Consider the following 15,630-nt stretch of genomic DNA (forward strand, 5'->3'; position numbering starts at 1 on the left):
ACTCCTGGTCCTGGACAACGTGTTGCTGAGGCATCGGTCAGAAGGAGCGGTGGAGAAGGTGGCCGTCTGACTGATGCTTTCAGACAATCTTTTAGTCCGCAGGCCCAAGGTATGATCGGTTCCAGCAACCATCGCCAGCGTCTGATTTACATGGTGCCGGAATACCTAGGGGCAAGGTCAGACTTGGACACCTTTCCCGCCGAAAATCCTCTGGCTTACTGGGTCTTGAGGATGGATCACTGGCCAGAGCTTGCACAGTATGCAGTTGAGCTACTGGCCTGTCCTGCATCCAGCGTTCTTTCGGAACGCACCTTCAGTGCTGCTGGTGGCTTTGTTACCGATCACAGGGTGCGCCTGTCCACCGAATCAGTTGATCGACTGACCTTCATCAAGATGAATCAGTCTTGGATCACCCACAGCTACCAAGCACCTGAAGCTGATGTAACCGAATAATTTTTTTTGAAATATCACATCCCTTCAAGACTGCCTATGCTGATGCTGAGTGACTGTCCTGTTATGTTGATTGTCTATCCTCTTCCTCCTCCGCTGATATGTTGGAAGAACATTTCTGGTTCTGGGTGATGCCATCAGCCCAATTTTTCTGCCCCTGTTTAACAGGGGCGTTTAATTACAATTTTTGATGCAATGCTTTGCAGCAGGACTAATTCCTGCAATAAAAATAGAGTATATGGGAGAGGTTGCAGTGTGGTGGCACCAGCACCAGTGCCTAAGGCCCAATTTTTCTGCCCCTGTTTAACAGGGGCGTTTAATTACAATTTTTGATGCAATGCTTTGCAGCAGGGCTAATGCCTGCAATAAAACTAGAATATATGGGAGAGGTTGCAGTGTGGTGGCACCAGCACCAGTGCCTAAGGCCCAATTTTTCGGCCCCTGTTTAACAGGGGCGTTTAAGTACAATTTTTGATGCAATGCTTTGCAGCAGGGCTAATTCCTTCAATAAAACTAGAGTATATGGGAGAGGTTGCAGTGTGGTGGCACCAGCACCAGTGCCTAAGGCCCAATTTTTCTGCCCCTGTTTAACAGGGACGTTTAAGTACAATTTTTGATGCAATGCTTTGCAGCAGGGCTAATTCCTGCAATAAAACTAGAGTATATGGGAGAGGTTGCAGTGTCGTGGCACCAGCACCAGTGCCTAAGGCCCAATTTTTCGGCCCCTGTTTAACAGGAGCGTTTAATTACAATTTTTGATGGAATGCTTTGCAGCAGGGCTAATTCCTGCAATAAAACTAGAGTATATGGGAGAGGTTGCAGTGTGGTGGCACCAGCACCAGTGCCTAAGGCCCAATTTTTCTGCCCCTGTTTAACAGGGGCGTTTAAGTACAATTTTTGATGCAATGCTTTGCAGCAGGGCTAATTCCTGCAATAAAACTAGAGTATATGGGAGAGGTTGCAGTGTGGTGGCACCAGCACCAGTGCCTAAGGCCCAATTTTTCATCCCCTGTTTAACAGGGGCGTTTAATTACAATTTTTGATGCAATGCTTTGCAGCAGGGCTAATTCCTGCAATAAAACTAGAGTATATGGGAGAGGTTGCAGTGTTGTGGCACCAGCACCAGTGCCTAAGGCCCAATTTTTCTGCCCCTGTTTAACAGGGACATGTAATTACAATTCTTGATATAATATTTCACAGGAGGGCCCGTTCCTGTGCCCACCCAGAGTAACTGTGAGGACTTATAGTGTTGTGGCACCAGCACCACAACCACCAAAGGTCAATTTTTCTACCACTGTTCAACAATGGCATGTAATTACAATTCTTGATATAATCGTTCACAGCAGGGCGCTCCAGCGCCCACCAAGAGTCACTTTGAGGGCTTACAATGTTGTGGCAAAACCAACACCTTGTTCCGCCATTTCTGCAGAGCATATAGGGCAGGCCCCTACTTTCAAACATCCAACTTACAAACATCTCCTACTTGCAAACGGAAGGAGACAACAGCAAGTGAGATGAAAAAAGATGGACGACAAAACAAATTATACAGGGGTGATAACCCTTCCCTATGTTTTCCAAAAGGCTTAAAAATTGTTTTTTGGACTGGAGCTACACTTTAAAAATGTACCAGTTGAAAATTACAAACAGATTCAACTTAACACAACAAACCTACACAGTCCCTGTCTTGTTTGCACCGCCTGTATACTGCTGTTCTGAGTATATGGGGCCTGGGGGCCACACGCATTTCCTTTTTTTAATATGGGTACGGGGTTCCCCTTAATATGCGTACAAGACCCAAAGGGGCTGGTAATGGCCAGGGAGGGCTACCTATGCCATTTTTCTCAAAGATTTTCAACCATATTGCAGGAACCAGATATAACATTAAAACCGCAAGCAGTTTTAAATGATGTTATTTCCGTTTAATGTAATTTTGTGCAGGGACTGTTCTAAACACGGGAAACACGTGGCACTTCACAGGCATACTACAGACACCCCTCAGGCACGATATTTAAAGGAATATTTCACTTTTTTTTTTCACTTTAATCGTCATTAAAATCAGTGCTCCCGCCAAAACGGCCATTTTTAAAAACATTTTAGGCATTGACCCATGTCCCCTGGGGCAGGAGCCAGGTCCCCAAACCCTTTTTAGGACAGTATCTTGCATATTAGCTGTTAAAATTAACACTTTTAATTTCGAACGTTTGAGTCCCATAGACTTCAATGGGGTTCTAAAGTTGGTACGAATTTGGGGTCCGTTCGAAAGTTCTGGTGCGAACCGAACCGGGGGGTGTTCGGCTCATCCCTATTTGTGATAAAGTAAAGTTTGTAATTTTTAACCTACAGATGAGCTTAATAAAACGTATCAGTAGGTAAAATGAATATCTCCTGAATGTGCACTGTTTAGGAGACGATCACATGTTATGTCACTGGCGTATGGGCACTGCGCTCTAAATAAAGGGCACAATGAATGTGCTGTCAATCTAGAGTGCTGTGCCAGGACAATGACTCCCGTGCACATACGCGGAAGTGAGGTCAGCGTGGCATGACTAGAGTTTCCACCTCTTCCCTTTAAACCCGAACCCACATATAAACCCACATATGAATTTCACAGGTTCTGAGGTGAATTTAATTCAGATAAGGTACTGAGTGAGTTTAATTGACACCTTAATCAGCCACAGAACCTGTGTAATTATTATGTGTTCGGTTTTAAAAGGATGAGGTGGCAACCCTATGCTCGACCATTCAAATGTTGGGAACCCGCAGACCTGTAAGGAAGATCGGGTGAAGCTAAAAAAGTCCTGACAGCGGTGACAGCGCAAAGCTGGAGGGATCCGTTTTACAGGTAAGTCTTTCATAATGTCCTAGTATGCTATGCATACTAGGACATTATGCCAATAACTTGCGGTGGGACCAGATTTTTTTTTATTTTTTTTCATTTCAGGATTTAATAACTGTTTTAAGGGAGCCCATTCATTGTGCACGTGCATTGTGTTAAGGGAATACGTTTTCAATGCACCAGAAGTGACATGCAGCAATTTTTCTGGTGCAGTGAACCACAATGCATAGTGGTGTATTACAGTACATTTTATTGTGCTGCAACGCATGTGCATCTATGGTGCTGCCTTAGTTCTAATGCATGGAACATTCCAACATGTATCATGCATTGCACTGCATCAGAGAAGTGTAAAAGCACTAGATCTCCCCTCATCCAATCTAATCCAATGAGGTGAAGAGCAAGGACCAACCTATCATCACTGTCCATTAGCTGGATGTCACAGTTACAGCTCAGGCCTTAAATCAGGGATATGCAATTAGCGGACCTCCAGCTGTTGCAGAACTACAAGTCCCATGAGGCATAGCGAGACTCTGACAGCCAAATGCATGACACCCAGAGGCAGAGTCATGATGGGACTTGTAGTTTTGCAACAGCTGGAGGTCCGCTAATTGCATATCCCTGCCCTAAATGGAGAGAATTAGAGAGTGGGCTTGGAAACTTCCCAAAACATTCCACTTGTAGTACAGTAGTGCTCAGCAAGTATCTAATATCCTTTTTATGTATGGGTCATGACTTGCACCTAAATATAGGAGGAATACAAATTCACAGTTAGATTACTAGTATTACAAATATATACTGGCTGGGAGAAAGCTTCTGCTAATTGGGTAATTTCCTAACATCTAATTGCATCATCTATGACATAATCATAATATTTGCTAACTATCCGGTAATATAAAAAAAACTATTTTTTTCACTTTCCCAAAAGAGTAACGCACAGTATAATCATTATTTAAAATCATCTGGAAGGTTTGATCCTCAAATTACACTTTATTGATATGAGCATTAAGAGCTAGACAAAATCTGATTAAAATATTAAAAGAAAACGAATACAGCAAAGCCCACTATGTAAAGCTAGTCAATATAGACATGCATTGCAGCATTGCAATGAGTATATATGTGAAAGCAATAACTTCTGTTGGAGTAAATTTTCCATTGCAAATATGGCTCTGATTCCCCGACATGTTTTGCAGGAGTCTCTGCCTGCTTCCTCAGAAGGATAATAGCCACTACTAATGAAAAAAGACAAAAAAAACATATACATACAAAAATCATTAAAAAAAGTGACTGTACTCCTACATCCACACACTCAGTGTGGATGGAGGAATCCTCCCACTGTGCCATTGTTCACTGATCAGCCTTGCCGGCTATAGCTGCAGCAAAAAATCTCAAAGAACGTTGTACAGAATTCAATCAGTAGATCCACTTCTGTACAACCACCTTGCCCATACAGGGATTGAAATTCGGCCAGTTCAACAGGGATGGCCAGCTTAACTGATGCACAGTCAATTTCATTTTTGCCTGGAGTTGGGCTTTAACTTGAACAAGTGCAATAAGAAATATCTATTCAGCACTGTATAGCATTAGGTCAATAAATCTCTAGAGGGTCAGTGGGGGCTTGTTCACACTATTCCTTATGTTAATACACATGTTTCTGTTTGTTGGGGTGTGCTGTGTTCTTCAATACATGGGGGTTGTTTACTAAAGGCAAATCCACTTTGCACTACAAGTGCAAACTACAAGTGCAGAGTGCACTTGAAATTGCACTGGAAGTAAAGTCGCTATAGATCCAGAGGGGGACATGCAAGGAAAATAAAAAACAAAATTTTAGCTTGCACATGATTGGATAATAAAATCAGCAGAGCTTCTCCTCATCTCAGATCTACCCCTTAAATTTACAGCGACTGCACTTCCAAGTGCACTTTCAGTGCAATTTCAAGTGCACTAGTTTGCACTTGTAGTACAAAGTGGATTTGCCTTTCGTAAATAACCCCCGTGGACTGTTCACATCTGTGCATTTTTGTGTGATAAAATGCTTGCAGCTTATTGATTAGGTACACATGGGTGCCATGTAAAAATCGAATGCCACTGCCAAACACTGCTCTTAGTTGCATCCATTAATGCACATTTTACCGCACGTTACCACAACGTATCAGTGTGAATGAGCCCTAAATGTTGTTAGCAAGCTTTATCAAGTACTTTAAAAGATTACATTTACCTCACTGCCCCTTTCCGTTGTGTTCACGTAATCAAAGTCACATACCACAAAAGCAGTGATATAGGTTGACATTTTCAGAGTAGTGTTAAATGTGGTTACCATCCATTTAGTTCCATTTTCATCCTCCCTTTCGGACATAGCTGCAGGAAAGGGAATTCCATTTACTAAAGAGTTATTCAAACAAACACAGATTTGACAGAGAACAGAAATACGCACACCCCAAATTTCAGTTCATACAGTAAAATATAAAGCACTGTGGATATTGAAAAATATAACGTATACAAGGTACACTAACCCATATCAACCTATCAGAAATCATTTCTTAACCCTTTTGCACTGTCAGTGCCTAGATACCTGGGCCAAGTTTTGCAGCATCTCATGTGTCAATTAACGGTAATTAATGATTAATTTGCATGTCTTAAAATATATATTTTTTATAAATGCCTTAATAATACATAATTTTTTAGAGACTTACATATAAGGTTTTTACTGGGTATACTGTATTAATAATTAAAAAAAAATCCTGTTTTACCTATAGGCTGGCAACTGCACAGAAATGTAAAAAAAAAATGTATTTTACATTTTTTCCTGATTTTTAATTAATCATTATATTTAACGGTGCACCAGTATTTAATATTTGAACTGTTGATTCTAAATTTTTGGATATAATAAACTATTTTAAGCTATTTACTGAGTAAAAATAAAATTACATACAGGCATACCCCACTTTTAAGTACACAATGGGTTTATTTACTAAAGATGGAAAGTGCAAAATCCGGTTCACTTCTGCATAGAAACCAATAAGCTTCTAACCCCAGCTTGTTCTATTAAGCTTTGGTAATAAAACCTGGAAGCTCATTGGTTTCTATGCAGAAGTGAGCCTGATTTTGCACTTTCCAGCTTTAGTAAATAAACGCCATTGCGTACTTAAAAGTGGGGTATGCCTGTATATTGATTGCTATCCTGCGTAGCTGCTACTCAGTTCAATAAAAGCATTATCTTTATTCTGCCCCCAGAGTACCGTAATCACTGAACATCTAGTGCCGAGACTTGTAGTTCCAGTGGTAGTACACTGATCATAGCAAGTTGTTTATCATACACCTTCTTCATTCAGAAAAAAAAAACATGATATTGTTTTAAAGTAGGCAAGGACTTCTGTAATTAGAGGAGGGGTAAATAGATATCACAACCTCCCCTCCTCCAATCACAGAAAGTCTCATCGCTGGGCGTTCAATGCTTACAATACTATGGGGGCTGAATTCAAATAACAGTTTCACAGAATAGAGCAGCAGCCAAACATGGAAAAGGCATTAATATAGGTAATTTATTAAAAAAACAATACAAAATTGTTTTTTCCCCGATTTACTAAACAGAACTGCAGCTGAACATTGGAGCCTAAAAGTGGCAGTGTTCATATGCAAGCTAAAGGCTTTCATTTATGAGAATTGCGCCTGCAGAGCTGACATATTAAACACATGATCAGGAATCACTCTGATTGGTTGAATTGAAACCCCAGCTGTCAATGACGGTTCTCATAGGGGAGAATGTTATGAAGTTGTCCTCCACACAGGGCATCATGCTAAGGAACGTTACTATACAGATTGCGGGTGGGAAGGGGGTTAATGGACTGTCAGCATTGTACTGAGTGACTTGTAAAGGCACCCTATTTGTTTATTTTTTGGTAAATTTACTTATTACATTAAAAGCTTGTTGCTTGAACTATTTACACCCAAAAACAGTCCAAAATATGCAAAATGACCAGTATTTTCCTTTTTGTCAGGGGTAGGCAGCCTTAGAAAGTTGGAGATCTACCTGAACAACATGGAAGAGATCAAAGATCACCGTCATCAGTGTTCTTTTTATTTTAAAGCAATGAACTAACAATGCCTATATAAATAGCAAGGAAAACTTATAAATAATAATCTGATGACAGATGGCACTGATACCTGGCACTGATAACAGATGGCACGTGACACTAACAGATGGCACTGATGACAGATGGCACTGATATGTGGCAAAGATGACACATGACACTGATGACAGATGGCACTAATATGTGGCACTAATGACACGTGCCACTGATGTGGCAATGATGACAGATGGCACTAATACGGACGCCTAGTGTTTTAAGTACACAATGGGGTTTATTTACTAATGCTGGAAAGTGCAAAATCAGGCTCACTTCTGCATAGAAACGAATGAGCTTCCAGCAATGAACTAGCAATGCCTAGATAAATAGCAAAGAAAAGTTATAAATAATAATTAAAAAATATATATATATAATAAAACAAATGCCACTGTAGAAATATAAACTTAGCCTATCTTAAGGCTGCACACTACAACACGGAGCGGCTCACAGCAGGAGTCCGGTGCGTCTCCATTCACCATTTCGGGTCTGATTTCAGCCCAAATTTTGGGCTGAATTCAGACCAGAAACGGACCAGAAGACACACAGTACTCCTGGACAATTCGCACCGGAGCGACTCTAGAGATGTGTGATTCGGTTCTGTAGAGAACCGGCTACTATCTCCTGACATGCGAATTGGATGCAGTGAAACCTGCATCTAATTCGCAATAGTGTGAACCCAGCCTAAAGGTGGACAGTGTCAGTCAGCAGAGCAGTGGATGGTGTCAGTAGGGCAGTGGATAACTTCAGTAGGGCATTATATGGTGTCAATAAAGCAACGAACGTATCAGTAGGGCAGAAGTTGGTATTAATAGAGCAGTGGACAATGTCAGTAGAGTAGTATGTGTCGGTATATCAGTGGACTTTGTTAGTAGGGCAGTGGACAAAGTCAGTAGTGTCAGTAGGGCAGTGGAGGGTGTCAGTAGTTTTTTTTTTTTTTTTTGTTTATTATTATTTTTTTACAATTTGTTTCATTAGTTTTTACATTTTTTTTTCTTTGGTGAAATATAAGGGGTCTAAACCCCAGATGTCTCACTTTTAAGACAGAGAAAGGAGATTGAAGACGCATTCCTTAGTCAATATCTCTGCAGCCCCAGCTACACAGAATAAATTAACAGGAATCGCTACAGAGCTTCCTGTTCATTTACAATTGTTTACTACTGTATACTTCAGTTATGAATATACACAGTGGGAGCACTGATCACACACTGTGTTCATTCAGAAAAGGAATGAACATGATCCAGAAACGCTGCTGTCTTCTCTAGGCAATTTATCATCTAACCACTTGCCTACAGGGCACTTTTACCCTCTTTCTGCTCAGGCCAATTTTCAGCTTTCAGCGCTGTCTCCTTTTGAATGACTATTGAGCGGTCATGCTACACTGTACTGATATGATATTTTTATATATATTTTTCACATAAATAGAGCTTTCTTTTGGTGGTACTGTATATACTTGAGTATAAGCTAAGTTTTTCAGCCCATTTTTCAGGCTGAAAAAACCCCAACCCTAGGCTTATACTCAAGTCAGGGTCTTGAGTGGGGGTGCAGCCTCACTGTGCCCATCTACAGCCGTACCTGTGATTACTAAAACAACGGGTGTCTCCCGCTGTGTTATGCAGTCTGTTCAGCGCTGTCCATTGTAACAAAGAGGAACACTGATACAATGCTGGGAAACTGTATCAGTGTTCCGCCTATCATGGACAAGGAGGAGGCGGGGCTTTGTTACAATGGACGGCCACCGTCCAGCTGCTGTTGGGCACAATGAGGCTGTAAATGGGCACAGTGAGGCTGCAGATGGGTATTGTTTACCCAGTAGCTGATGCATTTTCCCACCCTAGGCTTATACTCAAGTCAATACGTTTTCACAGTTTTTTGTGGTAAAATTAGGTGCCTCAGCTTATATTTGGGTCGGCCTATTCTCGAGTATATATATACGGTATTTAATCACCACTGAGTTTTTGTTTTTTTCTAAACAAACAGAAAAAAAAAAAATTTTCTTATAAAAAAATTATAAAATTCGTTAAAAAATTTAGCAACAGGTATTTTTTCATGTTTTTCTCACACAGTTAAGAAGGAGAATCTGCTGCTACTGCTTAAAAGGTACGTTTTTAATCAAGCTAAATAATGTGCTATATGTTATAACTTAATCATTTATTATTTATCTATTTACTGTGAAATTAGTTATAACTTCAAACTTCAGTAATTTGCCCGTTAAGCCACCTGCTTGAGTACAGATTTTGAAAACATAGTAAATTACTTTAAAAACAATATATAATAATTATTTGTATATTACTTACTTATGGTAATTAACCCCTTGCCACCCAGGCCAATTCTGACACTTCTCTCCTACATGTAAAAATAATAATTTTTTTGCTAGAAAATTACTCAGAACCCCCAAACATTATATATATATATATTTTTTTTAGCAGACACCCTAGTGAATAAAATGGCGGTCATTGCAACGTTTTATGTCACACGGTATTTGCGTAGCAATTCTTTCAAACGCGCTATAATAAAAAAAAAAACTGTTTCATGAATAATAAAAAAACAAAACACTAAATTATCCCGATGTGAACGATGATGTTACGGCAAGTAAATAGATACCTAATATGTCACACTTTAAAATTGCGCACACTTCTGGAATGGTGCCAAACTTCAGTACTTAAAAATCAGACTACATGTTTAGAGTTACAGAGGTAGTCAAGTGCTAGAATTATTGCTCTCACTCTAACGTTCGCGACAATATTTTACATGTGTGGGTTGAACGCCATTTACAACAGTGCCTCACCAGCCGCTGACCTCACCGCAGTCCCTGCTATATACCTAATATCAGGGTGGAATGATGTCAATCACGCGCATGCACATGAGCACAGCTCAACTTGCGCACAGGCAGTGTGCCAGACTATGGACATTCTACAAAGGATTGTGAAAAGGCAGGCAAATGTATTTTGCTGCAGAAGACACATTGCGTGTCTATTCTTAAATAGAGTCTGCCTGTTACAAATTTATTATTTTTCAACCGTATTTCCACTTTTAAGCTTTTTGAACTGAGGAAAGCGTATGATTGCTGTATACGGGCTATTTACATTGCTGATTGTTCTTACCGATTGACACCATGACCTCTTTTACTTATGCAGCGCTGTGAGTTATTTCATTTCATCTCCTGCCCCTTTGATTGCACAGTCCCTAAATAGTCTCAGCAACTAGGCTGATCAACACGTTAACATTTTCCGAGAATGCACAAACAAATTGTGTGAAAATTACTTGCAAAAAAATGCTGTTGCACAAATTATAAATACTGTAATATCTTTCAAAATAGTTTGTTTGGACAGAAGAAGAATGGGATTTTATTAAAGCCAAATGGTAAATTCAATTAACAAAAATTAACCCTCGAGCATCTTTTTCATTTTTTTGTTTAGTTATTTTAGTTGGTTTTAATGGTTTGGTGAATTTACATATTTTTGTTTGATATAAAAGTACTGTTTCAGATGTGTTTTATCTGGAGACCTTGTAATACTTTAACTGATGACTATACATATGTATCTCATGTTCAGATCATAGGACAGTGTTTTTATGCTGTGTTGATTAAACAAATGTGACGAGATGACAATCTGTTTTTTGCCCATAGTGGTAAATTACTATTTGCACGCTAAAAAAGCTTACAGATTGAAGATGATTTTAAATGCAAATGGTCATAAACATTTTAAAAGTAATATTAATATAACGGCACGAGCTGGAATATTTGGATGGGTGTGTTAGCCTATGTTATTTAGGTTTATGAATTCGGGGGTAATGCCAGACTGGGAATAAAAAGCTGCCCTGGCATAAACCATACCCTAGCGCATATCTATGCCTAGCTCAGCTACATAATTAACAGCAATAATATTTGTCAATTAATACTATGCTATTGACTCAATAAAATGATGGAGGACAAGTGCGTGTAGTACAGATACGTGGCAGAAATGGAGCCTGCAGCAAAGAGTCATTATGTTTAACTGGAGTTTAAAAGATCAGAACCAGGTCCAAGTAAAAACCACAGTTGTAGGATGCAATCAAACATTAAAGTGACACTAAACTCTGGTTTGAAAAAAAAAAACCTGTTCAAGTATGTATTCCTAATTTAGAATAGTATTTCCCAATCCTCTCAGCCTTCTCCAAATTTCCAAATTCTTTATTTTGTTTGCTGCAGTTATCTGACTCATTGTTAGAAGATGTCTACTTTGCATGGTCCCACTGTATGTAGGAACGTAGCCACCCTTTCTTGCTAGCATGCACTTGCCTAGAATGAGTTCAAGCAGGTCAAAAACAGGTCCGCTGCAGATCAAATGCACCTGTGACCTGTTATATTGCTTTTGTCACCACTCAAAGTAGAGGGGAAAGTATATCCCTGTATCCCAGAGCATGGGGTGCAGGCTTATCCTGATAGCAATCCAGAGGGCTAGTAAATGTAAAAAGGAAAGGATCGCCGCTACTCCTGACCAGCCCAGGTGAACAAATGATAAGGAGTGGCCTCAGCCTACATGTCTCCACCAAACCACACACCCTGAAGCATTTTGCCCCTGCCCTCCGGGGGCTTAGTCATAGGGAGAAATGCATCAGGGTGTGTGATTTGGTGGAGACATGTAGACTGAGGGCACTCCTTATCGTTTGTTCGTTGATGGCTGTGAGAACTGAACCATCAGTGATGTTCGATCGCTCGGTTCTCAGTATAGGGGTGCCAGGTATACTTATATATCTTATAAATCAGAAAAATCCCCCAAACCTATACTTCTCTTTTAAACTGATGCCAAATGCAAGTGGAATGCACTGCGGCAGTGCAATGACATGCCACTGTGGAAAAAGGTAATCTGGACCAGGTTTTGGGGATAACTGGCACACTGATGGTATAGGCGTGTGCTGAGTTCTTAGACAGGGTTAGAGTTTAGAGTTCTACTTTCCCGGCAGGCATGTATTGGCCATTGGGACTACCGGGAGTTTCCCGGTGGGCTGATGGCTCAGTGGGCCACTCTGATGTAAGGGGGCTGGTGATGGGCCACTCTGATGTAAGGGGGCTGATGATGGGCCACTCTGATGTAAGGGGGTGCTGATGGGACACTCTGATGTAAGGGGTGCTGATGGGACACTCTGTTGTAAGGGGTGCTGATGGGACACTATGTTGTAAGGGGACTGGTGATGGGACACTATGTTGTAAGGGGACTGGTGATGGGACACTCTGATGTAAGGGGGCTGGTGATGGGACACTCTGATGTAAGGGAGTGCTGATGGGACACTCAAAATGTAAGTGGGCCGGTCTGAGTGAAGTCCAGGGCCAAATTTCTGTCCCAGTCCAGCCCTGTTTCCCGGGAGTCAGTGTGTGGCTGCAAGGGAGCAGAGGGGTGTGCATGTCCGTACTGTGCTGTCCCGGACAGGACAGGCAGAGACCAAAGCATGAAAGATAGAGCAGCAGGGAGCTGCAGGAAAGAGACAGAGAGCTGACAGGGGCTTTGTGCACAAGCCCTGGGACCTGTTTTAGATGGTCTGGGGGACCAAGGCACATGAGCTAAACAACCCCCAAGTTGTCACGGCACCAAAAAAAAAATATTCTTCATTTCCTATAGTCACAAGCTCAACAGCTAATACATATTCCCTAACAGTGATACAGATATTGCATTTGACCTGTCGGTATGATGTGTACACACCTACACACAGCAGGGACAGGAGAAGGTGCTGCAACCTCCATTTGTGCATGGAAGAGATCCACAACAGCTACCTTTTTACAGACTAGGCAGCATCTTACCCTCATTTTGGTATGGCATATTGTTGCACCTGACCATTGCCCAGAAACCAGAGATACCACATGACGTTGGAAAAAAGAAAAGAAAAACAGTGAGAGAAAGGAACTTGCATACAGTGAGCTGTGTAGGGTAACTTACCTGCCACATTTTAATATATTGAAATTAACTGCCCAATCTTTGTGTCCAAACAATATTGAGACTGAGTAACAGCTACCAGGGTCACATAGGGTTGGGTAAGTTGCAGGCTCAGAAAATTGTAAAAAGTCCTGCTATCCGAATATTTGATGCAGTTTCCAACAAAATGTGCATTACATACAGTTCCATAACAATGTATGTAAAATACGCAACACCCAGGCAACTGAAATCACAGAAACACTTAGGTGTGAATGGAGTTTAACCGTGACTTTCTAAAGATAAGAGCCACCGCACATTGGATAAATCCTAAATATCAATGTTTACTGTAAAGCATCTACAAACAAGGTAGTGACAGTCCCCCTCCCAGGACCACTCCCTCTAATGCTTTTCACCCAATCAGGGCTTAGTCATAGAGATCGCTACAACTATCTCTACAAGCCCTGATTGGGTGCAATGCGTTTGAGGGAGCAGTCCCAGGGAGTGGAATTTGTGGATGCTTTAAAATAAATATGGATATTTGTAATTTATCTGGTGTGCAGTGGCTCTTATCTTTGCTTCTAGACAGAGAGCTTGAATGGTTCAGGTAGCTCCAGCACCCGGGGTTCAAGTCGCAGCGGGAGGAAGCTGCTTGGAGTTTCTTCGGGTTAGTACCATAGGCCACTAACCCTAAGGCTTAATGTACATGGGGTGTTTTAAAACCTCTCCTGAATGATTTACCTTGACAGATCATAACCGATAGTTTAAAAACGTCAGTTTTGCCGCATTCACTGATTCAATGAAAAATTCCTGTAAACGAAACACGAGTTACTTCGTTTATCAGCTCTAAGGCCTCATGTACACTGCTGCTGGTACAGGGATGTTCCGGAGCAGTTGTGCATTTTTTTCAACTGCTCCTGAACTCTCCTTTGTTATCTTATCTGTCCATGTACACAGGATCGTTTATAGTCGTTTCTATGCAGTTGAGTTTAGAAGCATTTTTTGGAAAGCAAAAAAATGCATTCAGGACGGATGTTTAAAATCCCAAATGCCTGTAGGCTTCATGTACACGGACAGATAAGATAACAGAGGAGAGTTCAGGGACAGCTGAAAAAAATGCCCAACTGCTCCTAAATGTCATTTTACCAGCAGCAGTGTACATGAGGCCTAAGAATACCGATCAAGAAATTCAGAGTGAAGTCATGCCGCGTACACACGAGCGGACTTTCTGGCAGAAAAGGTTGGACGGAACGATTCCCTTGGACATTCCACTTGTGTGTGGGCTTCATCTGACTTTTTTTTTCCAAAATTCTGATGGACTTTAGAAATAGAACATGTTTCAAATCTTTCCGCAGGAACCAGTTCCTAGCGAGAAAACCATTAGTCTGTATGCTATTCCGACGGACCAAAAACGACGCAAGGGCAGCTATTGGCTACTGGCCATTGAATTTACTTTTTCTAGTCCCATCGTACGTCATCACATTCTAGATGGTCAGACTTTAGTGTGATCGTGTGTAGGCAAGTCCAGTTCAGTGGAACTCCATTGGAACTCCATTGGAACTCACAGGGTGGCACAGTGGTGTAGTGGGTAGGGGGTAGAGGGTAGCTCTCTTGACTAGCAGTTAAAAGGGTCGCTGGTTCAAATCCCAACCATGACACTACCTGCCTGGAGTTTGCATGTTCTCCCTGTTCCTCTGTGGGTTTCCTCTTATGCTCCAAAGACATGCAGGTAGGTAAATTGGCCCCAGTATATGAATGGGTACTTGGATTATGGGCTCCTTGAGGGTAGGGACCAATGTGAGTGTGCAATGTACAGGGATAGGGGCTATTGTAGACACTCACTCAGGTTGGACTGGTGTGTTTATTCAACCTTACTAACTATGTAACTCCATCAAAAAGTCCTTTGGAGTTCAGTCTGACGAGAAGTCTGCTCGTGTGTACATGGTATCAGAAATCCTAAACTTCAGACTTGATTGGGGTCAACAGTTTAGAAAGTCCAGAAACTACTGGACCATCATGACAGCCTGGAATTAGACTTTTCAGAAAGTGAGCTCAGTAATGGCCGCATACATGCTTACACAACATAGATATAAATGACTAGTTCTGGACTGGAATACATTTACCTACCTATAGCTGGCATATTAGAAAGGGCCACATAACTGGAATTGTGTACAATCCTAGTTTTAAAGGTTGCTTTCAGTGCCGGCTCATCAAAGCATGGATAAACTGTCCTGGCAGATGCTGGCTCCAGCTCCGATCCCACTAGGACTCTGTAGACACAAAATGAGAAGCAGTTAACAGACTGGGACCAAGCGTTCTCCAGCTTTGTTTGTAGGAC

The 15,630-nt window shown here is 41.3% G+C and overlaps 1 protein-coding gene across 2 annotated transcripts in view; it reads right to left on the bottom strand.

Moving 5' to 3' along the window:
* LVRN (laeverin) overlaps positions 1-15,630 on the bottom strand; it is a 231,051-nt gene that overhangs the window by 116,225 nt on the left and 99,196 nt on the right. For both annotated transcript variants that reach the window (XM_077462242.1, XM_077462241.1), the window contains exons 2-3: positions 15,420-15,562; positions 5,502-5,641 (exon numbers count right to left, since the gene is read on the bottom strand). In XM_077462242.1, the coding sequence (XP_077318368.1) occupies positions 5,502-5,641; positions 15,420-15,562 (283 nt within the window). The remainder of the gene's footprint in view (positions 1-5,501; positions 5,642-15,419; positions 15,563-15,630) is intronic.

The sequence above is a fragment of the Lithobates pipiens genome, unplaced genomic scaffold (genome assembly GCF_037356315.1).
Source record: "Lithobates pipiens isolate NorthernLeopardFrog02 unplaced genomic scaffold, aLitPip1_a1.2 Scaffold_3, whole genome shotgun sequence".
Classification (NCBI taxonomy): domain Eukaryota; kingdom Metazoa; phylum Chordata; class Amphibia; order Anura; family Ranidae; genus Lithobates; species Lithobates pipiens.